Below are 22,588 nucleotides of genomic sequence, written 5' to 3' on the forward strand. Positions count from 1 at the left end.
TTCTGATTGTTTTATTTTTCACTCAATAAGGGAAACGATGATTGTGCAGGGCCCAGGGGAGAGTTGGTGACTTCTGACATTTCTCATTACCCCCGATCAGGGTATGAGAGGTACAGTGCCATGCGAGCAGACCCGGCCCTTTGCTTCCTGGAGAAAGTTGGGATGCCAGATGAGAAGTCCCTTTCTGCAGAGCAAGGTGTTACGGATGGGACCTCAGACATTCCTGAAAGGTGAGCCATCCGTGATGTGACATGTTATGCCGTGACTCTCTGACCTCCTCTTCGGATATCCAGCATTCTCACAGTCTCTTCCCACAGCCCAGCATGTCCCTTAAATCTTGCCGTGCTGGAACCACTTTCCAGGACTGCCGCATTCGCTAGATCCTGTTACTTCTCGGACCTTTTCTTTGACTTCTAAGCATTTTGAACCAAATACTAGTTCTGTTCTTCCTGGGTTCCTCAAGCTGTCCACCATCCTACCCTATTCATCTCTTGTCTGGTCAGAGGATTCTTGAGGAAGAATTCGGACCTCTCATACCTGGCAAAAAGCTAAGAGGCACTGCGAGTACAGTCTTCGTGACCTTGAAATTCCTCAGATGAAATCCTGGCAGCATTTCAGAATGCATTGTTCATGCGTACAGTGAATTTAGGAGCCACTGCTTCATGGCTGTGGCATCTAGGCCTTATTTGTGGGTTGTGTGCAAAAAAGCATAGAAGCATCTCCTTTGGCTGAGTTTTACTTAGTGTTGGCATAGCCTCCAAATGTGTAAATTTGTTGGAAAGCTAAATAAACAGCCATAAACTGCGGGGCATCTATACATATGCCCGTGCACATACCCACACGTGTGTGTGTGTGTAAATATATATATATATATAATTATAGGGAAACATTTTATGTTATCTCTTAGCTTGTGTTTGGTGCTTTGAACTGATCTTCTCCCCAAAAGTAGCAGATACTGCTTTGCATTGCCTAGGGCTGTGGCCAGGCCCAGCCAGGGGAACCTGCACTGCCAGGAGCTCCTGACCACTTTCTAAGGCCAAAAAAAGGGTGAAATAGATTTTCCATCTGTCCTTAACCCATGATGAACACTTTAGCTACTAGAACATTCTCTGCTCCAAAGAGAAATTTCCTCTGTTCAGATAATAGACTCATTTGGAGAGATGTTAACAGAAGCCCAAGTGAGCGGTGACACTGATCGTAGATGCGGGGGGAAATGCTTCATGGGTGAGGTACTTGAATGTGGTGGAAAGCTTACATTTTTGTCGGGCGTCCGAGAGGTAGTTAGGGTAGGTGAGATTCTCCTGCCTCCAGGATCTGAGCAGCATCAATGAGAATCTTTGAGACAGGAACACTTCAAAGTCCATGTAAGATCGGGCATCAGCTGTGGTTAAGCTCATAAGACAGAAGACTTGAGACAGCTGAGCTTGAGGTAGGTGTCTGCTGCTGAGAGGGCAAAATGTCCTTCCTTCCTAGCAGGAGCGGCCCCGCTCCCTCCTGAGGAAATGGCTGCCACCACATAAGGGATTGCGCCTGAAGCTTCACCCCACTGTGGGGGAAGAGGGTTGGGAGCGCTTCTGGACTCGCTAGATTTGCACAGGCTTCAGTCTCTGGAGTCTCTTCTCTTATTTAAGGCCCATGTTCAGGTAACTCTCGATGGGCAGTCGTGACCTTGTTTGTGACAGTATCACTGTCAGACAGCTGGCCTCTGAACTTGCAGTAGACCGCAGCCAGGTGGGAGGCTGCCGGAAGAAGCTGGCCTGCTTCACGCCCTTGTCAAGCACGGAGCACCTGAGGGCAGGACACCCGTGTGTCTGAGTAGATCGTCTCATGCTGTGGTTTCAACTGAGTGGGGGTCCTTGCCCGTAGCAGTTACGACACTGGTAGAAACCAAGATTTTGAGGCCTGTGGGCAAAGGGATCCACTAATTTTCCTTTCATTCAGTGATTTAGGGGGTTTTCTTGTAAACATTCTGGTTGCAGAATAGCTCCTGGGTGGTACATGATGCTTTTTATTTTACTTTCATTCAGAGGCAACGTGGATAAAGAAGACAACACTGAAGACAAGTCAGACAGCCCGCAGAAGCAACCGGTGAGTCCCGCTGCTGTGTTATTATCCACATGGTGTTCAGGGTCGAGACGCGTCCTCGTCTCGGCAGCGGGCTTGGGGAGCTTGGTTGCAGTGCTGCAGCTGCATTGCATCTGCCCAGCATTTTAGTATAGAAATCCTCAGTATACAGACTGCATTGACTTTTAATCTAGTTGATCTTGATACAACTATACATTTTAGATTTTACATGCGCTGTAAGATATATGATCCCGTATCCCTTTTTTTTTTTTTTTAAAGATTTTATTTATTCATTTGACAGAGATCACAAGTAGGCAGAGAGGCAGGCAAAGAGAAAGGAGGAAGCAGGCTCCCCACTGAGCAGAGAACCCGATGCGGGGCTCGATCCCAGGACCCTGGGATCATGACCTGAGCCAAAGGCAGAGACTTTAACCCACTGAGCCACCCAGGCGCCCTCCCGTGTCCCTTTTACCTAGGTTCCCCCTTGGGAACATCTTGCAAAACCGTAGTCCAGCATCACAGCCAGGATGCTGACATTGTTAGAGTCAAGATACAGGACGTTTCTATGACCACAGAGATCCTTTGTGCTGCCCTTGATGACCACATCCCCTTCCCTCTTGCCTTTTTCCCTTTGTAATTGGTGGTGACCACCAACCTGTACTCCATTTCTATAATTCGTTACTTTAAGATTATTTCTTAAGATATGTACTAAGAATTTAAGAATATATATTATTAAATGGAATCATAACAATAAGGGCCCTAGGGGGTTAGCTTTTGTCACTCATCATAATCCCCTGTGACTCCTGCAGGCTGGTTTCTGTAACAGTACTGCCCTCCTCTTCATTGCTGTGTAGCAGTCCGTGGTCTGGATGTCCGAGTGCAGGAGTCTGCATTGTCTCCAGTTTCTGACTGTTAGAAATACCTTTAGAAGCATCTGCACACAGATTTTCCATGACCACGCATTCCCGTTTCTGTGGGATAAATGTCCATAAGTACAGTTTCTGGATGATATGGTTACTGCATGTTTAGTTGTTTTTTTAAACTGCCAAGTTGGGGCGCCTGGGTGGCTCAGTGGGTTAAAGCCTCTGCCTTCAGCTCAGGTCATGATCCCAGGGTCCTGGCTCTCTGCTCAGCAGGGAGTTTGCTTTCCCCTCTCTCTCTGCCTACTTGTGATTTCTGTCAAATAAACAAATAAAATCTTGAAAAATTAAATAAAATAAGATAAACTGCCAAGCTATTTCCAGCGTGGCCATATCCCTTCACGTTGCCGCCAGCCCCGCAGGCGAAGCAGCTGGCCTGCTTCACGTTCTTCTCATCTTGTTGGCTTTTGGAGTTGTCACCATTGTAATTGAGCCATTCTGATAGTTGTATAGTGATATCTGGTTGTAGTTTTAATTTACATTTCCCTAATAACTGATGATGTTTAACGTCTTTTTATAAGTTTAATTGCCATCTGTAAGCCTCTTCAGTGAAATGTTTCATCGTGTCTTTTGCCCATTTTCTAATTGCATTGTTTGTTTCTTTGTTTTCCTGTTGGTATTTGAGAGCTCTTTATGTAATCCACATACCAGGCTTTTGTCAGACATGTGGTTGGCGAGTACTTTCTTCTACCCATAGTTTGTCTTTTTATCCTGTTTACATTGTCTTTCACAGAGTAACAGTTTTTAATTTTGAGAAAGTCCAACTTACCAATTTCTCTTCTTATGGGTCATGCTTTTGGTTTTAAGTGTAAGAATTCTGCCTTTCTGTGGATCTCAAAGGTTTTCTTCTTTGCTTTCTACTAAAAGTTCCTTAGGTTTAACATGTAATTCTGGGGTCCATATTAAGTTAGTTTTCATGTAAATGGAGAGCATTAGATTCAGGTTCTTTCTTCTAACCTGTTGCTGGCCGGTTGCTCTAGAACCATTGGTTTTAAAGAACTATCTTTTTTAAAAAAAACTATCTTTTCTGCATTACATTGCTTTTACACCTTTGTCGAAGTATCAGTTGAGCAGATTTGTGTGGATCGATTTCAGGCTTCTCTGTTCTGCTCCATTGTTGCATTTATCTGCCCCTCTGCCAGTAGCATGTAGTATCAATTATTGTAGCTATATTGGAAATCTTAAAATTGGATAGACTGATTCTTCCCACTTCTTTTCCAAAATTGTTTTGGCTTTTCTTATTCTTTTGCCTTTTCATATAAATTTTAGAATACTCTTATCTGTATCTACAGAAGTTCTTGCCGGAATCTTGCTAGGAATTGCATTAAACCCATATATCCCTTTCAGAATTGACCTTTACTATATCGAATCTTACTATATATCTCCCCATTGATTTCAAGCTCTGATCTCTCTCATCACTATTTTATAGTTTTACAGAGAACAATTTCTGTACATGTTTGTAGATTTACATCTAAGTATTTCATTTCCTTTGGTGTGATTGTAATTGGGGTATTTATGTTTATCTTGTATCCTGCAAACTTGATCAGCACTATTTCAATTTAAGGTATTTTGTGATTTTCTGTGTCAGCAATCCTGTCATCTGCATATACAAGGGTAGTATTATTTCTTCTTTTCTGACATATATGCTTTACATTTCTCTTTCTTGCCATATTGCATTGTCTGAAGCTTCTGGGACTGTGTTGAATGAATGCTGAGAGCAGACGTTCTTGACCTTGTTCCTGATACTAAGGAGGAAGATACTCAGTCTTTCATCGTTAAGTATAATGCTAGGTCTAGGTTTTTTGAAGGTTGTCTTTATTGAAAATGAGGCATTTCCTTGTATCCCTAGTTTTCTGAGGATTTTTATCATGAATAGATGTTGAATTTTGTCAGATAAATTTTTTGCACCAATTAATATGATCGTGTGATTTTTCTTATTTAGCTTTTACTATGGTAGATTACATCGACTGATTTTCAAATATTGAATCAGCTTTGCATCCCTGGATAAACTGGGATAAATGCCATTCAGTCATGGTGTATGATTCTTAATGTTAAATTGTTTTATTTTCTTATTGTTAAATTCTATTTGCTAATATTTTGTTAAGGATTTTTGCATCTATATTCATGAGGAATATTGGTCTGTAGTTGTCTTTCAGTACTATCCTTGTCTGCTTTTGATACCAGTTTAATGTTAACTTTATAAATGAATTGGGTGTTGCCTCCAACTGTTTTTTGATAGAGGTTGTCTAGAATTGGTATTAATTTTTTTTTACTATTTAGTAGCATCCTCCCATGAAACCATCCTGTAGATTCCTTTTTGAGGGAGTTTTAAAATTATGACTCCTACTCTATTTTATATTGAGTAAGTTATAGTCATTGGTGTTTTTTAAGGAATTTGATTTATTTCATTTAAGTTGTCAAATCTGCATGATGTTCATTGTATTCTTTTATCCTTTTGAATTATAGTGCTGTTCCCTATTTCCTTCCTGATACTGGAAATTTGTGTCTTCTCCCTTTTTTTCTTTATCTGTCTTACTAGAGATTTGTGTACGTTATCTTCTTCAATAATCAGCTCTTTATTTCAGCTCTTTGTCTTCTCTTTTAATTTCACTGATCTCGGGAGCCTGGTGGCTCAGTCAGTTGGGCATCTGCCTTCAGCGAGGAGCCCCATGTCAGGCTCCCTGTTCAGTGGGGAGTCTGCTTCTCCCTCTCCCTCTCTCTCTGTGTGCGCGCTCATGTTCTCAGTCTGTCTCTCTCTCTCAAATAAATCTTTTTTTTTTTTTTTTTTTTTTTTTTTTGGTACAATCCCACAGGCCCCTAATGCTCTTTTTTTTTTTAATCTATTTTTCTTTTTTTTAGATCAGGTACTTTATGGTTTTCTGTCTTTGAGTTCCCTAATTTTTTTCTTTTTCTCCTGCATTCTGCTGTTGAGATTGTCCGTCGTCATTGTTTTATTTTGTTTTTTAGGGTTTGGTTATTGTATTTTTTCAAATCTAAAATTTCTTCTTGGTTCTTCTTTAGATTTTTGTTTCTTTGCAGAGATTTTTTTCATTTGTAGCATGCATGTTCAGAATTGCTCATTTGATGACTGGTTTAAATTCTTTTTTTTTTTTTTAATTATTAGGTTTCTTTTTAAAGGTTTTATTTATTTATTTGACAGTCAGACATCACAAGTAGGCAGAGAGGCAGGCGGGGGCGGGGTGGGGGAAGCAGATCGATGTGGGGCTCGATCCCAAGACGCTGGGATCATGACCTGAGCCCAAAGGCAGAGGCTTTAACCCACTGAGTCACACAGGCGCCCCGACTGCTTTAAATTCTTATGTCAAATTCTAAGATTTCTGTCATTTCAGTGGCATTTATTGTCCTTTTTCAATCAGTTTGAGATCTTCCTATTTCTTGCTATGAAATGATAAGATTTTTTGCTGAAATCTGGATATTTTGGTATTGTAAGACTTGGGATCTTACTGAAACTTCTGTTTTAGCTGACTACCTCTGACTCCTGTCTTGCAGGGGAGTCGGGTGGGGGATGGGTCCTGCCTTGTCGCTGCCAGGTTGGAGTAGAGGTCCACATTTCCAGCCAGCCCCCAATGAAACCTGAGGGGGATATTTTTCATTATTGCTACACCAGAATGGAAGTTCACCTCTGCCCGTGGTCTTGCTAACACTGTGGATGGGGATGGGGACCTCATTACTCCTTCTCAGCGATGAAAGTCCCAGCTCCCTCCTTGGCTTTTTAACACCACCCCAGCAGGAGTATGGGGTGTTCTATTGCAGCCCGGTGAAGGTGGAGGTCTAGATTCTCCACTTGGCCTTCGGATGTGTTTGGCCATGGGTGTGCTGAGCCAGTATTTTTTGTGTTCTTGGGCTAGGAGGTAGCAGGTATTGCCTTAACATTTTGTGTACTCCTAACATGCTTTTGTTGAGGCTCTTTTTTGTTTTGTTTTGTTTTGTTTTGTCTGTACCCTTTGGCATTTCTAGGTAGCCAGCTTCTTTCTTCCCAAATCTAGTAATAAAAGTTCAAAAAGAAAATCATGAAACTCACCACTATGTCATTCTTTGGGTCCCAGAGTCCCTAGCTGGTTTGCTTTCTCTCACCTTTCAGAGTTCTCTTACATTTGTTTCATATATAATGTCCGGGTTTTAAGAGGGCTTAGAGTGAGCAATAGGGTACGTGCATTTTCCCAGAAGTCTGCATTGCATTTTACAAATGAGTTTCTGGGGCTTTCTATAAGCAGACTGAGACCTTTCCAGGGCCCCAGCACCATTTGACCACACGTGTTCCCTGGCTTTGAGTTAGAGAGCAGATGAATCTGGTAGGATTTCATGGATTCTGAATCCCAGAGGTTACTGTACAGTTGTCCCCAACTGAGTGCATTGCCAGGATAATCTCTGATCTTCTCTTCACCACCACCCAGAAGTTACCAGTTCTTTTCTTTTGGTTCTAGTTGGGAGAATGTGTGGTATTTACTTTGGCTTCCATCAGCTCTAATTCCTGTAACAGTAACAATGACATCACTTCCCCAAAGTAGGAAATAATTATTGTTCAAAGTTTTGTTTCCATATCTCCCCTCAGTCTGAGAAGCAGTGGATTGAAGCAGATCAGTATGAAACTTCTGACCCTGACCTAAAGGAAGTTGGGTTCTGATGTCAACAGTTGAAATCCAGGTTCTGCTATTCCGGTCCCTGTCTTCTCCTGTTACCCCTTTTGTCTGGAATTTAGGATGTGTTTTTCCGTAGAAGCAATTCAAGTACCAGAGAAATGCAAGTAATGCCTTATACTTCATGGAAATTCACTTTTTCCAAAATACTTTTTCCATTTGTTGCCATCGATCCTTACCTCGTCTGAGGACATAAGCACTTCCGATGTTACTGCCCTCCTTGGAGCGCTGCGGTCACTTAGGCCCAGGAGCTTTTAAGGACTTTGCCAAATTCGTACAGCTACCAGGGGATAGAGTTCAGACTAGATATTTTCTGGATATCCTCGTCTCGTGTTCCCTAATCAGGTATTGTTTTCATAGCCAAGAAAGCAGAAAGTATTTCAGCTGCCATACCTACCGCTTCTGTGGAAAGGCTGCCACAGCCAGCCCGGCTCTGAAACATGTTCACAGTCAGGCTTATACGCTGAGCTGATCCATCTTTGATTGGGGAGACATCTGGGCACCGAATGCCTTATGACAGAATTGTAAAATAACTCAAGTTTCCTTACAGTAGGGTTAAACTTCTCTAGAACTACATTTTATTCATTTTTTAAATTAACACCTGTATTGTTTATTTTGCTTCTGAAACCCTAAAACCTGGGCTATAGAATATAATCAGAAGCAGATAGAATGGGGCTTCTGCCAGATTCTGATGTGGACAGATTATAAATAGAGTAAGCTCACCTCTGGTCCATGTGCTAACATAACAGATGTAGAGGGAGAGTCAACGTCTGAACCCAGTCTGCTCTCCCCACCCTGCTATCCTCCCTTCCCATACCTCCTGCCCCAACTCCAAGTACACTGACTGGGTGTCTCCTTCTCCCAGTTCTGTTCACAGGCAGATCATCAAGCAGGGCTAAAGCTGCCGAAAGAGCCTGCATTGTCTATAACTAGGGGAATTCCTCTGAATTAAATACACATGGGCACAGGGGACATTAAATAGATTGGCACAATCCCAGTATCGCAAGGAGCCCTAGCATGTGTGTCAGTGGTTTCTGAATGTTCTGTCCCCTCCGCAGCCTTGCCGTCAGGTCATTCCAGGTAGGTTTAGGTAATTCTCAGAGTACATAGGAAGAAGAAAGAGAAAAAACTGGCTTCCAAGGAGACTTCCTTATACCGTCCCAGAAATCTGGCTCCTAGTTCGTTCCCTGCATTCTGTTAGTTTTCTCCTGGTGCTGTTCAACAAAACTGTGGAACAAAACTGTTCTTTCTTTCCTCTCTGATAGGATTTTAAATTTTTTTTTAATTATTTAATTATTTATTTATTTGACAGAAATCCTAAGTAGGCAGAGAGGCAGGCAGAGAGGGCGCGGGGAAGCAGGCTCCCCACTGAGCAGAGAGACCTATGTGGGGCTTGATCCCAGGACCCCAAGATCATGACCTGAGATGAAGGCAGAGGCTTAACCCACTGAGCCACCCAGGTGCCCCAGGATTTTAAATTCTTGAGGCCAGCTAACTATTAACCTTCGTGTTTTTAAATGTCTCTTCAGGTGAAGTGCCCCTAGTTCTCTGCTTTCTTTATATTGTGTTGTCTCCAGACCCTCGCTGTTCTGGCGCCTTCCAGAGCACACTATAGATACAGCCCCCTTAAGATGTCAGAGGGTCAGAGAATCGGGATGTCAGAGTTAGAAGGGACATTTGAGATCTAGTTTATTCCCTTTCCCCCACGCTCTCCCTGCTTTAATACCAATAGAACTTGACTGGTAAACAGTTACACATCGCCCACGCATCTGGAGTCCGTGAATATGCAGAGACTTTCTGCAGCAGTTAGGCTGAAAGTTTACTTGTGTTTGGAATGGTCTGGAGCTTCGAACTGTAAACAGAATCTCTCTTTATCAAACACGGTATGATATAGGGAGAGTAACAGCTCTTTTAACTAAAACGGTGACAAGGAGCAGCCCACTGATACAGTCACATCTTCTAATGAGGTGTCTTGTCCTCGCTCTGCAGCCGTGCCCACTTCTGACACAGAAGGTCTGTCGCTGGAGGAGGAAGTCAGAGCCAGAGTGAGCTCGGAAAAACTCTCTTGAGAAACGTAATGCCTAAAATGGTCTAAATCCCAACGTAAGAAGAAGTCAGTTAGGAAGTAATAATTATTCTGTTCTTCCAAGTTCAGACATTGAGGGTTCTTTGCACTCGGTAGTAATGTCTGAGTGTGAAGTACTTCGCAGCTAACAGCGTGCTTCCCGTCCAGTTAGGCGTTATTCTTATCCCGTTCTAGAGAGAGCAGGAAGCTGAAATCGTTTTCATCAGCTTCAAAAAAAGAAGTCCTACTGGCCAGAGGGCACGAGAGCTGTGTCTCTCCTCCTCAGTCTTTTTCTGTACCCTGCCCTCTTGCCCTGTTAAAACCCTTGAGTCACATAATGACATTTGGTGTGCATCTACTTTCCACATGAAGTTTATGCAAGAGTAGAATGCTGGATATGTTGTCCTGTGAAATGGAAGCCACGGTGGGATCTTTTTAATTCTGCCTCTGTTTATCCTGTTACCTCTCACAGAGCTCTTAACTTCTGGCCACCTCCTCTTTGTGTCCTTCAGTAGGGAGCCCAAAAGCCTCGTGTATGTCTTTCCCCCTGTTTGATTTGGGTCTGGTAGAGTTGGTGACTCTGTCTTATTTTCCCACTGTGTTTAGGAGCACTGATCACACAGCGTGGCCCGTATTCTCCAGCTATCTCTCATGACCTCCAGACTATGGGCCCTGGAAGGACAAAGGTTCCATTTTTCCCACTGTTACAGCCCTTGGATCCAGTGCAGTTCCTAGCACTTGAGATACTCGTTTGCTCAGTTTAAGAGGACAGCTCCTTGCCTGTTGTGTTGATCCTAGGGTTTTGTTAGAACTCGGGAGACATTCCCCGGGTCTGCAGGTCCCACGGGGTCTGTGCTGCTGCCACCGCCTCCATCCACGTCAAGGCCAAATAGGGCAGGCAGCCAGGCCCAAAGGGGCTGGCCACAAACGGGAGACTGGACCTTCTGTTCTCAGTAACTAGGAGTCCATGCATGTCACTGCCCTCAGAGGAGAAGTGACGTGTTTGGACTTAGTTCAAGAACACTGCTCTGGATTCCGCCCCCTGTGGCTTCCACTGGCCAGAGCAGTCCTGCCCAGTGGTTAGAGCTCAGCCTCTGAAGTCAGATCTTCAGGGTTTCAATTCCACCTTCACCGCTTAGTAACTATGTATGATCTTAGGTGAGAATGATCATCCTCCCCATTCCAGTGTCCCCCCTGTCTAAATGGAATAATGAATGAAGGGAAACTGCATCAGAAGTACCATAATGTCTGGAGACTCGCTGACCCGGGTCCCAGGAGAGTTTCCGTGGCTGCTGCTGCCTTGCGTCCTCCAGCCAGCCTCACAACGCGCAGGTGAAAGACAGGACCAGGGAGGTTCTGTCTGGTAGTGGGGACTGTTGGTCAGCATCTTACAGCCCCCACCACCACTCAGGAGGCGTTTGCTTTGGGCCCGCATTTGGTTCAACATGTCACGTAATCGACTCATGTGTGCCCCACAGTCACCCTATAAAGTATTACTGCCTCCACTTTGCAAATGAAGAAACGAGCTGGAGAGACTGAAACAGCGTGCCCAAGGCCAAGGGGCTGGGGACCCTCAGACTGCAGACCCAGATCAAATCACACGCACGCTCCAGATGGGGACAGCACGTGGTGTGACCCGTTTCCTTTGTGTTGTTTGCTGTTGTTGCCTTTCCAGTTTCCTTTATTTTGCGGTTCTTGCGGTCAGCAGTCCGGACCCTTCTTGCTGAAATGACAGATTCACACCTCCTCGAAAATGAATACTAAATTCAGATCGATCCACGGTCTGAGAGAGCACACGTTGAAACGCTCAACGCTAGCCTGTGTCCTTCAGAGGCGGGACTTGCCGGGGACTCCCTGTGGCCCCGCCCACCACGGCAGCCGCGCAGACCACGCTCACTCTGCCGCGGCCGTTAGCTGAAGTCATGACGGCTTTCCCACTCAGGCTGGGCCAGGTGGCCTCCGTGCTGTCATTTCCAGAGGGAGGAAGTGCCTCCAGGAGAGGGCAGGCTACAGGGACAGGCACTTGCCGATCCCACAGTCTTGCCTTACTCGAGAGTCCGCCTGAGGCCATTCACGTTCCTAACTGTGCACCTGCAGAAGCCACGAGTGGGACCTGAAGGGAAACGTGCACGGCCTGCGTGTCTGCCTCACCCCAAGCTGGGAGCCCTCGTGCAGATCTGGGGTTTGGGGAAGCCCAACTTAGCCACCCGTTGACGTAATAAGGAGCATGGTGGCTCTGGCGCCTCACTCCCATGTTTTGTAGGCTGTAGGACGTTTCTCCGGCTGGAAGCATCTATAATTATAAATGAGAGCATTCAGAGGATCTTTGCGGGTTCTGTGAGGATACTCAGACATGTGCTCCGTGGCAGGAAAGGATCCAGGACATGGTTGGTAGTGTTTTGCTTGTTTTGTACCCACCCAAGAAGCGGGAAAGGACGAGGTAGCATATTTAAGTACCACTCCAGAACGGTACAGCAGATGAGCCTGAGGCCGCCCTCTCTCCACTTAGAAGGCCAGAAGCCGTGTGGGCCAAGCGAGAGAGTTTGAAGCGATGTCCTCCAGCTCTAAGTATGTTCGCGCCCCAGAGCAGACCTTCAACCCAGACTCTGTTTTCCCTCTTTTTTGGATGGTTGGAGTGGTTGTCATCAGACTACTGTGTGTGAAACCCAGCTGTGTGACCTTGGGCAAATTACTGAACCTTTCTAGGGCTTGTTTTCTGCATCTGTAAAAGGAGGAGAGTCGTAGTTTCTACCTCGTGAAGCACTGCTGAGAACTAAAAATGAGCCACGTAAGGGGTTTCACATGTTCTGCATGATGTTAGCTGTTATCACTATTTTGTAACAGAGAAAATGCGCCCCTGCTCCTCTCTGCCTTTTCAGTTTTCTCTATTCAGCCTCTTCCGTGGTATTAGGGACGTAGGACAATGGATAGAATTCTTACTGTTTCCAATCACAGGTGTCAGTCCGTTCCTACCGAGCCTAGATTCCTGGTCTGTGCTGTGTGCACTCCTCTAGGAGGCCGCGGACATTTCCGGTAAAGGACCCGGTAGTGAGTATCTTAGGCGTGGGAGCCACATTCAGTCTGTTGCATATTCTTCTGCCTCTCCCACGTCCCCATTTTCTTCTTCTCCCTTCCCGTTCAAAGGTGTAAAAACTCTTCGTAACTTGAGGGACATACAAAGACTCTACAGGCCACACAGATTCCTGACCCTTACTCTGATATGACCCTCCCTAACAAGGCCAGAGTCTCAAATCCTGGGGTTACTCTCTTCCATCATTCAGGTCAAAAGACAGTAAGTTTTCATGTTAAAAATGGGGTCCAGTTGAAAAATAGCACTCTCTCTTCTCCCAACCCCAAACTCCCCCACACACCATACATAAAGAACTTTCAGAGTTCCCTTCTGAGACCAAGAGAGGGTTTGTAAAGGGATCCATTAGAGCTAGTTTGACAAACACTCCAGCTTGGATAAGCTCATGCCTGCAAAATTACTCCAGATTCACTTGGAGCCTCAGTTGTGATTTTAATTTTAAATTCCTGGGGGTTTTGCGCCATCAGGACTCATGTCTGGAGCAGTCACGTTTTAGGACAAGAGCATCTGTTGCTGTGAAGTAAGCTAACCGTAATGAACATGAACATGATACTTTTCCACAGCAAAGGAAAAAAAAAAAGAAACCAGAATGCAGGCACCACCTTTGTGAAGTGACAGTATTAAATTGCAAGAGATGATGGTAATGCAAATATTTAAATTCACAGCTAAAGTCGTGCTTGTAAAATGTAATTGCCGGGGAGAGCACGCCAGCTCATCGTTCCTTCAGCTGATTCTCTGTAGACAGAATCATTCGTACAGTCCCAGTTAAAAATGCTTATTTGAAATAAACTGCTTTCTGGTTCTTTTAAAACTGCACAAGTAAGCTTTATTGACCGGGGACGATTGAGGTCTTTGAGGTGTTCGTGGGCAGGAAAGAACCCCTGCTCTATGAGGGCTGTCTGAGCTAGTTTGTCCTGGGCTGCGGCTTTTGCTGATGGCATGGCTTCCTTTATCCCTTAGGAGAGTTCCAGTGATGGAGGCGACGGCATTTTTGGCGAAAAGAAGGATGACAGCCGGGCAGGTGAGACTATGTCCCTCTGAAGGCAAAGAAAAGTAAGGTCACGGTTTGTAGTTATCTTGGGGTTTACATGTAGTAAAAATAGGCTTTTTTTTTTTTTTAAAGAATTTTATTTATTTATTTGTGAGAGACAGAGGGAGAGAGAGCGAGTGAGCACAGGCAGACAGAGAGGCAGGCAGAGTCAGAGGGAGAAGCAGGCTCCCTGCCGAGCAAGGAGCCTGATGTGGGACTCGATCCCAGGACCCTGGGATCATGACCTGAGCCGAAGGCAGCTGCTTAACCAACTGAGCCACCCAGGCGTCCCTAAAAATAGGCTTTTTTAAGGAGGCTCTTTTAAAGCCAAGTTGACCTTCATCAGACTCTCCTGGAGTCGCACACAGAGCTTTCATGTAGTTCTGGCAAGTTCCCGCCACCGTTCTTAAAAGTTCAGAAGTGAGATCTGTGGTATCTGAGGTCAGGATGGAGTCAGAGAGAGAAAAAGGAATTGTGGTTTTATTGATTTATTATTTATTTAATTAATTTAGAGAGAGAAATGTTAGAGAGGGTTTGTTCTTTCGTTTTGTTTTTTTCTGAATTTGAACTCAATAAAGTGTTCTGCAGTTGGAAGACTCAGCTGCACAAAAGCCCGTGGTTCTATTATGGAGAAGGCCATAGAGGGTCTGCTTGTTCCCATGCCTCAGAGCAAGATCCTTGGATCGGTTCTGGCCCCGTGGACGGACACATCCGTATGCGAGAGATGACCGAGCCAGCCACAGCGAAAGCTGTTTCTAGAGCAGAATCGCAGCCATTCCGGCCGTGCCGGGCTCCTGAGCGGGTTGATCTGGTCCTTGAGTCAGCTGTGGTTTTATTTAAACAAAACAACAAAATAGCCGCCTTTGTTTTGGTTCCGTTTGTAAATACTAATATCCTCACTGATGTTTGAAGCCCAGGATGGCTCCGACCCAGACAAATCACCCTGGCCAGTTTCATCTGCTCTCACGGCTCGCCTCCGGCGTCTGGTCACCGTGTACCAGCGCTGTAACCGCAAAGAACTCTGCCGACCGGAAATTCTGGGACCAGGTAACCAAGGATACTGGGTCCAGGAAGAGATGTTCAGGAGAACCTCAGAAATGGATCTCATCAACAAGGAAGCTCAAAAGAGGTAAAAGTCAAGGGCTAAAAGGGCATACGGAGCTGCCGATGAGTAAAGGTGACCAGGGGATGCTGATACAGCTAGAGACCAAACGCGTTCAGTGTGCTCATCTTGGACTTAGGTGGTCTCCAGAACTAATTCAGTCCAGCCTCCAGTGATGGTGTTGGCTGAGGAGTTGACGAGGTCTAGGGAGTTGGCTGGGGAGTTGATGAGATCTAGGAAAACCTTTGTTCACAATCCCCAGACTTTAATGATTTTCCAACTTGACCCTCTTTCTTAAGTTGAACCCCAATCCCTGGAAATGTGGTTTAAAATTAGCGTATATATCAGATCACATTCTTTTAGCAGCCAAGTAAATAGTGTGCACTGAAGCTGCCATATTGTAGCTACCAGTCCTTATCAAGCCTGTGAGAGCAGAAAGTACTATAAAATGCCAGCCCAGAACAAGGAGATGAATTATCAGGAATTACTTGCCCATCTGAGAGCAACACCAAAAATGGCTACAGAAGGCCAGCCCAAGCTAGGAAGGATGCCACCACGAAAAATCAACAAAGCTGTAGTTCTTGGAGTCTGTCTATCCACCCTTCTGATGTACCATCCAGTGAATGAAAAGAATACCAGAAACAAAAACAAAGTAAAACCACCTTCTGACTTTATGAAATTTGGTAATTCAGGGAAAATACTGTCTTTCACAACTCCAAAGAGAAGAACTCAAGCCCGTCTTCCCTGCTTCTCACTCCTCCACCGAACCCTGAGCCCCACACTCCTGGTCTGACTTGCTCTGGGGATGGAGAGTACCGTGCCCAGGAGCCCCTCATGAAGACCGTGGGTAGGGGATAATAATCCAGCCACTTCCTGTCATTATCTCAACTGTGAAGAATGTAGAGGCTGGAGAACCTTAGCGTCCCAGATACGGGCTACGTGCCTACATAAAACCAAAACAAAGCCAACATGAACTAGGGGTGGGGAGGGTTGTGTGGCTCAGGGAGTTGCTTCCCTTCTCTGGACCAGTCTCTTCATCGGGAAGAGAAAGGGGGTGAATTTCAGGTCCCTCCAGGATTCTGTGTTGTCATACATACATAGTATTTTAAGATCTTCATCTCCCATCAGTGGATACAAACTAGGTAGTCTCTAAAATTAATAAATGAAGAGATCGCAAGTCTGCACACTTAAACATAGATAAATACTGGGAGAAAAAGTTGAGATTTGAAAGTAGTGGTAGGATAACGGGCTGTTTTCATTATAAGCCTCTCACCCCAACTTAACTTAAATAATAAGTATAAAGTAGGCAAACCAGGCCTACCTGCTTTCTTGAGTCTGCGGACTCTCCTAGTAGGCTCTCAGTAAGTAAGTAGTTGTTGGCTTTTTTTTTTTTCCTTAAGGGAAAGCAGCTCACTCTCCCTTTCTGGTTAAATCCCAAGGTGGACTAGGAGAGAGCAAGCAGACTTCTACAGAGCGGTGTCCTCCTTTGGCGTCGTTTATGATCAAGAAAAGAAAACTTTTGACTGGACACAGTTCCGCATCATTTCCCGTTTGGACAAGAAGTCGGATGAGAGCCTGGAGCACTACTTCTATAGTTTTGTGGCTATGTGCCGGAACGTGTGTCGTCTGCCCACATGGAAGGATGGCGGTGAGAATGCTCTCTGTCCGTGGGTCCCCGATGAGACTGGGAGAGGGCATGTGTGTTTTCGGGTAGTCTCGGTTCTAAGAGTAGAATCTGCCTGAAGAATCCAGGGAAAGACAAGTGAGTTTTCACAAATTCGTGAACTGCTCATTGGGTCCACTCTCATAAAATGAAATCTCTCTCCCAAAACGATGCCATGTCAACAGAAATTGAAATTGAGGTTAATGGGGCTCCTGGGTGGCTCAGTGGGTTAAAGCCTCTGCCTTCCGCTCAGGTCATGATCTCAGGGTCCTGGGATCAAGCTCCTCCGAATCCCGCTCTCTGCTCAGCGGGGAGCCTGCTTCCCCTCTTCTCTCTCTGCCTGCCTCTCTGCCTGCTTGTGATCTCTGTCTGTCAAATAAATAAATAAAAATAAAATCTTAAAAAAAAAAAATTGAAGTTAACACCACATAGAAGTATCGAGAGGCTAGTGTTAATTACTTTCTCCAGCGTATTGTTAAGTCTCAGAGATTGACTCTGGTGAACTTCGCTTCTGCTGTACATTAATTATATTGTAAGAACTTGAACTCATTTCCCGTGTATTGACTTGTAGCTACGGAAAGTAAATGGCTGTCTTTCCACATGCCCCAGTCCAGGAGAGACGCCTTCTGAGAAATTGCTTCCTGGCTGGGATGCAGCAGCTTCCTCCTCGTCCCTCTCCCGCCTCACGCCTGTAGCTGAACTAGATACGGCCCATCTGACTGTGCTGTGGAAAAGCTAAAACAAGCCTGGAGTCCAGCCCGTGTGGGTCCTGGGCTGACAGCAGCATGCCCCGTGTGATGTGGTTAGGGTGTTTTCATTAAAACCAGGGAGCTGGGTAGATTGTAAGGACCTGGGCCGTGCTGCCCCACTGACAAGACCTGGCCTCGAATCCTGGTTCTGGCACCTGGAGCATATCTGAGCTTCCTTCCTCATCCTTCAGACGGGGGCAGTGATGCTCCAGCCTAGCATTGCCGTGAGAACTCAGTGATGTGTGTACAGTACTTGGGCACAGAGTACATGGCTACTAAACGAGAGCTTATCTTCTAGAACCAGAGTTCTCGTGCTCCTCCCTCACCCTCACTGGGTCTGTCCTAGTTTCACAGAAACCTTCCCTTCTCGTAGCTTTTCATGGTGTCGGGGACACACACACCAAAGACTGTATGCCAGGGAGGGAAGCACTTCGACCGGAGGCACAGGGGCTCAGGTGGGTGGCGGGTGTCCTGGGGTTGCCTTCAGTGATAGGCTCTGTGTTGGCCTTTCCAGGTCCCCCAGATCCCAGCATCTACGTGGAGCCCATCACCGAGGAGCGGGCCGCGAGGACTCTGTACCGCATCGAGCTGCTGCGGAAGGTCCGCGAGCAGGTGCTGAGGTGTCCGCAGCTGCACGAGCGTCTCCAGCTCTGCAGGCCCAGCCTCTACCTCCCGGTCTGGTGGGAGTGCGGGAAGCATGACCGAGACCTGCTCGTCGGCACCGCCAAACACGGCCTGAACCGCACTGACTATTACATCATGACCGACCCCCAGCTGTCCTTCTTGGACGCCTACAGGAACTACGCCCAGCACAAGAGAATGGACACCCAGGCCCCAGAAAGTCTCTGTTGCCTTTACCAGACCAACTCCAAACTATACGAATCTCTCACGTACACTCAGATGAGCAGGACTTCAGAGCCCCTTGAAAATGAGCCTGAGAACCTCGTGAAAATAGAAGGTAGAGATGGTCACCCCGCTCCACCTGGGGTCAGTTTATCTGACATGACTTGTGAAAACTTTATTTCTAAAGTTCAGGATGTCATGTCCGTCACCCACGACGAAAGTCTGCTGCCCGAGTGCTTGGAGGGCATGATGTATGGTAAGAAGGCCCTGAGTCGGGAGCCAGGCTCTTTCCAGGAGAGCCCCACTACCAGGACAGAACCCAGAAAGGATGCGCTGGCCCTCTCAGCAGGCGAGGACGGGAACTGCCAGCCTGGCGGCCCAGAGGCAGAACTACCTGCGGGCCCCTCTTTTCTGAGCAGCTTAGAAGCAGGAGTAGCTCAGATGAACATCAGAAATGGAAAACATCTGTTGCTCTCTCTTTCCAGGGAAGGGGACTTGTGCAGTGAGACAGGGCAGAGACCTGAGAGCATCGGGCAGCTGGAAGCCAAGTGCTTAGCTTCCCCTTCCTTGGATCAAGGAAATGAAAGTGGGTTTGTAGACATGTGCAATCTTAGTGTGTGTGACTCCAGAAGAAGCCTGTCATCAGATCAACAATTAATTGACTTATTAGAAAACAAAAGTTTAGAAAGCAAATTGGTTTTGAGTCAGAGCCACAGCGATGAGGAGGAGGAAGAGGAGGAGAATGAAGAGGAGAATGTGGGCGTGGCTGCAGGCCTGAGGGAAAGGCCCGAGGTCGTGCATCTAGCCGGTCCCACAGCTGACATCCTGAGGGAGAAGAGCCGAGGCTTCCATGTGGAGGAGGCCGAGAGAGGAACCCTGGAGGCCGTCAGCCAGAATCCTGGCCTGCGGGGGGCGCTTCCTCAAGCAGCCTGTCAGTGTCACTGCAAGCACACGGGGAGGTGGGCGCGTGGCCTCGAGAACGAGGAGTTAGAAGTGGAGAAACCCAAGGGTTATAACGCAGATGCGCACAAAAGCAAAACCAGTAGCATCCCAGTGGAGGCTGAGCCTCCCGCTCCTCCCGCAGAGCCCGCCCAGGGGAAGCACGAGCTGTTGAGCGAGCCTTGGAAAGACAGTGCAGAGGGGAAGAAAGCTTTCGCTGTGTATCCGGAAGCCAGTGAGCTCAAGTCCGAAGATGCGGATTTTGAGAGCAAAGACGATTATGACAGAGAGGGGAACGGCCACACTCAAGGTACAGTTGGTGAGGGCTGTGGTATTTTTGGTGAGCCAGTCCTCACGTGGCGGGGTGCGGGGTGGGGAGATGTGCGGCTTCTGAGTCACACCTGTACACGTTCCCTGTGGTCTAAAACCAGGCCTTGTCTGAAGGTGAGACAAAGTAGCTTAACGCTGATCATTCTAGAACACTGAGGAGGATTGTGAACAGTGGTAGCATCTTTGTTGCATCAGCCATGTAACGTGGGAGGGGCTTACAAGCTGCTTTCTCCGTGGCAGACACTAGATGCTGCTCGGAGGGGAAGGAACTTGTTCTTCCAGCAGGTGAGGACCTTCCAGCCGGTTCAAGGAGAAAAGCCTAGGAACATCAAGAACCTACGGTTTTCTAGAGGGAGAGTTAATTTTTCAGGAACTCCACAAAAATACGAGTAAATGTGATCTCATTTAGGTGAGCAAAGGTAGTGCTCTTTATTCATATCATTATCCAAACCTTGTGATTTGATATTGGTGCATTTGGTTTAGATTCATTTTAATAACTCAACAGGGTTAAAAATAACAATTACAAGTAACTCAACAAAAATACAGATAGATTTGAGCTTTTTAAATAGGGAAGTCTTAAATAAGGCTTTAAGTTAAGAGGACTTTTTAAATGTTAAGAGTCTAAATGACTCAGATATTTCTGTGCCTCAGAGGATTTAAATACATTGATTAGAGATTCTGAGCAACAAGAAATGGTTTTTAACTTTTTTTACTGTTGTTTTTACTTCTTCGGGCCCAAGAGGGCATATTATAGTGAAGAAAGATCATTCTGTTTATCCTTATTACTGTCAAAAAAAACCAAAATCCCTGTTCACATCTGGCCTGATGCCGGGACTGGTATTCAGGGATTTAGAGAGACAGCCGTCTCCTTCTGCGACAGTGACTTTTATATCACAGAAGGAACGGGAGGGGAGCTCAGGCAAGCTCCCCTGCATGATCTAACTTTCCTTATTTTGGTAAGCTCACGCTTGGTCTAGTCCTTGTGATTAGTGACTCCCTTGAGACGGTTTCCAAACTCAAGTTAAAATTTACACGCTAGCTAGGATAATGAAGAGAGGCTTCTGAAAGGAATTTAATCGATTTGTTTCCCCGGCTGACACGGGGCGGGGGGCAGGGGGGCCGTCTCTGACTTTGTCTGTCCTCAGCCTAGGCCACAGAGGATCGCTGCCATGTGTTAGATTATAAAACGCACATTGTTCTTTTAACCTTGTTGTGGGGGAAATCACCAAATAGTCCATGGAAATCGAGGCAGTGAACTGAGTACAGAGTTTGGGAGAGTATGGGTTAGAGGAGAAGCATCTGTCCACCAATGCCGTCTGCTGCAGCTTCGGTGAGCGGCACACACACCCATGGGTGGGCCCCCTTGCACCAGTGCTTTTCCGAATGCTTTTGCAGCCCTCAGAAGGGGTCTTCCACACACAGTAGACATGGAACAGGTGGGGCAGAAGGGCTCGGTCTGTTTCTGCACCTGGAAGTCGACCATAAAGGAACAGTGACTGGTACAGCTGTCAGGGCCAGCCCCAGATTTCCTGGCTATGTTTCCAGGGTTTTTTCTTAAAACTCAAATCCAACCTCTCTGCTTAAAACCTTTCAGTGATGCTTCCCTTCAGATCGAGAATAAAATTGAAATTGTCTACCATTACCGAATTCAGCATTATCTAAATGATTCTACCCTTCCACTCTCACCTTTGTACTTTCCCCCAGGAAAGTTCCTCAGCACGTCCAGAATAACCATTGTCCTCCTCTTCCTGGGGGTTCTCTCCTTTGAGAAGCCCTCCCTTCTGCCCACTCTTACTCCATATCATGGTAGCTTGTTTCTTTTCGGAGCACTTGCCGCTGTTTATAATTGTGTTCATTTATTATTACTGTTTTCCTGACTGTCTGTCCCCCGTGAACCATAAGAGCCTGAGGGCCAGATCTGTCTCGTATATCCTTGAATCCGCTGGCCTAGCAAGGACCTGTTCGTGGTGAGAGGTCCCTGCAGCTCCCTAGACTTGGTGCACAGTCTCCAGTGAAATCTCCACATTTCAGAGGATCAAATTCCATGTCATTTCACCAGAAAAGAGGCTCACAACTTCCTGCACTGGATGTTTTGCTACCCTGTGCTCATTCCCTATCATTCCCTCCCTTAGTAGTAAGTGAGTCTTTAAAGATCCATTTCACACGGATAATAAAGTTTCACCACTGAAACTTTAAAGAATGAGCTGCAGGGGCGCCTGTGTGGCTCAGTGGGTTGAGCCTCTGCCTTCGGCTCAGGTCATGATCTCAGGTTCCTAGGATCCAGCCCCGCATGGGGCTCTCTGCTCGGCGGGGAGCCTGCTTCCTCCTCTCTCTGCCTGCCTCTCTGCCTACTTGTGATATCTCTCTCTCTCTCTCTCTCTCTGTCAAATAAATAAATAAAATCTTTTAAAAAAAAACCATAAAAAAAAAAAAAGAATGAGCTGCATTTCCATTTCTTTCTATCAGTGAAGTAATTTGAGTGTTCTAGCTTTCTTTGCATCATTTTTTACATGAAGCAGGTCTATTTTACCTTTGTTGTAAGATTCAGGACCTTTCACCTATTGTCATTAACATCAGCATCTTGCTGTGCTACATTTCAAAGACTGTGCCTTCAAACGGACGGGAGTGTTACAGTGTTCAGCTTCGTCTTGCCAGCCGCACTGCCTGTACAAGCCTCTCGGTGCTCATTCCACTCTCACTCTTGGGTACACAGGACAATCTCCTGTTTTCTTTGGTTGTTTCCGTTGTGTGTGCATGCAGAGTTACCACATGACTTGCACAGGTAGCCCTAGAGAAAGGATCTGCATGTATGGCTTAACTGATAGGGTTCTGCCGGAAATAGCATGGTAATTACTGTTCAATTTCAAATAAGCACTAAATGGGCTAAGTTTTTGAAAAGACAGATCAGGTGGCCTAATCGTTCAGCTCATTACTGTCTTCCGAGTACCAGATTAATTTTCTAAACCCTTCTTTGCAGATTACCCAGGGAAGTACTCTGAGGAGGAGAGCAAAAGCTCGACATCAGGCATCGCAGGAGACCTTGGGGATGACCTGCAGGAGGCTCGGGCTCCCACCATTGCTCAGCTGCTCCAGGAGAAGACCCTCTTTTCCTTCTCCGAGTGGCCAAAGGTACTCCC

General features: G+C 46.1%; 1 protein-coding gene across 4 annotated transcripts in view; it reads left to right on the top strand.

The window, feature by feature from the left end:
• Window positions 1-22,588, top strand: part of CHD6 (chromodomain helicase DNA binding protein 6) — a 193,133-nt gene that overhangs the window by 155,690 nt on the left and 14,855 nt on the right. For all 4 annotated transcript variants that reach the window (XM_044263020.1, XM_044263022.1, XM_044263023.1 and 1 more), the window contains 7 exons: window positions 101-230; window positions 2,028-2,088; window positions 13,756-13,816; window positions 14,738-14,954; window positions 16,367-16,575; window positions 17,854-19,431; window positions 22,429-22,580. In XM_044263020.1, the coding sequence (XP_044118955.1) occupies window positions 101-230; window positions 2,028-2,088; window positions 13,756-13,816; window positions 14,738-14,954; window positions 16,367-16,575; window positions 17,854-19,431; window positions 22,429-22,580 (2,408 nt within the window). The remainder of the gene's footprint in view (window positions 1-100; window positions 231-2,027; window positions 2,089-13,755; window positions 13,817-14,737; window positions 14,955-16,366; window positions 16,576-17,853; window positions 19,432-22,428; window positions 22,581-22,588) is intronic.

Source organism: Neovison vison, chromosome 8 (assembly GCF_020171115.1).
Source record: "Neovison vison isolate M4711 chromosome 8, ASM_NN_V1, whole genome shotgun sequence".
In the NCBI taxonomy this organism is placed as follows: Eukaryota; Metazoa; Chordata; class Mammalia; order Carnivora; family Mustelidae; genus Neogale; species Neogale vison.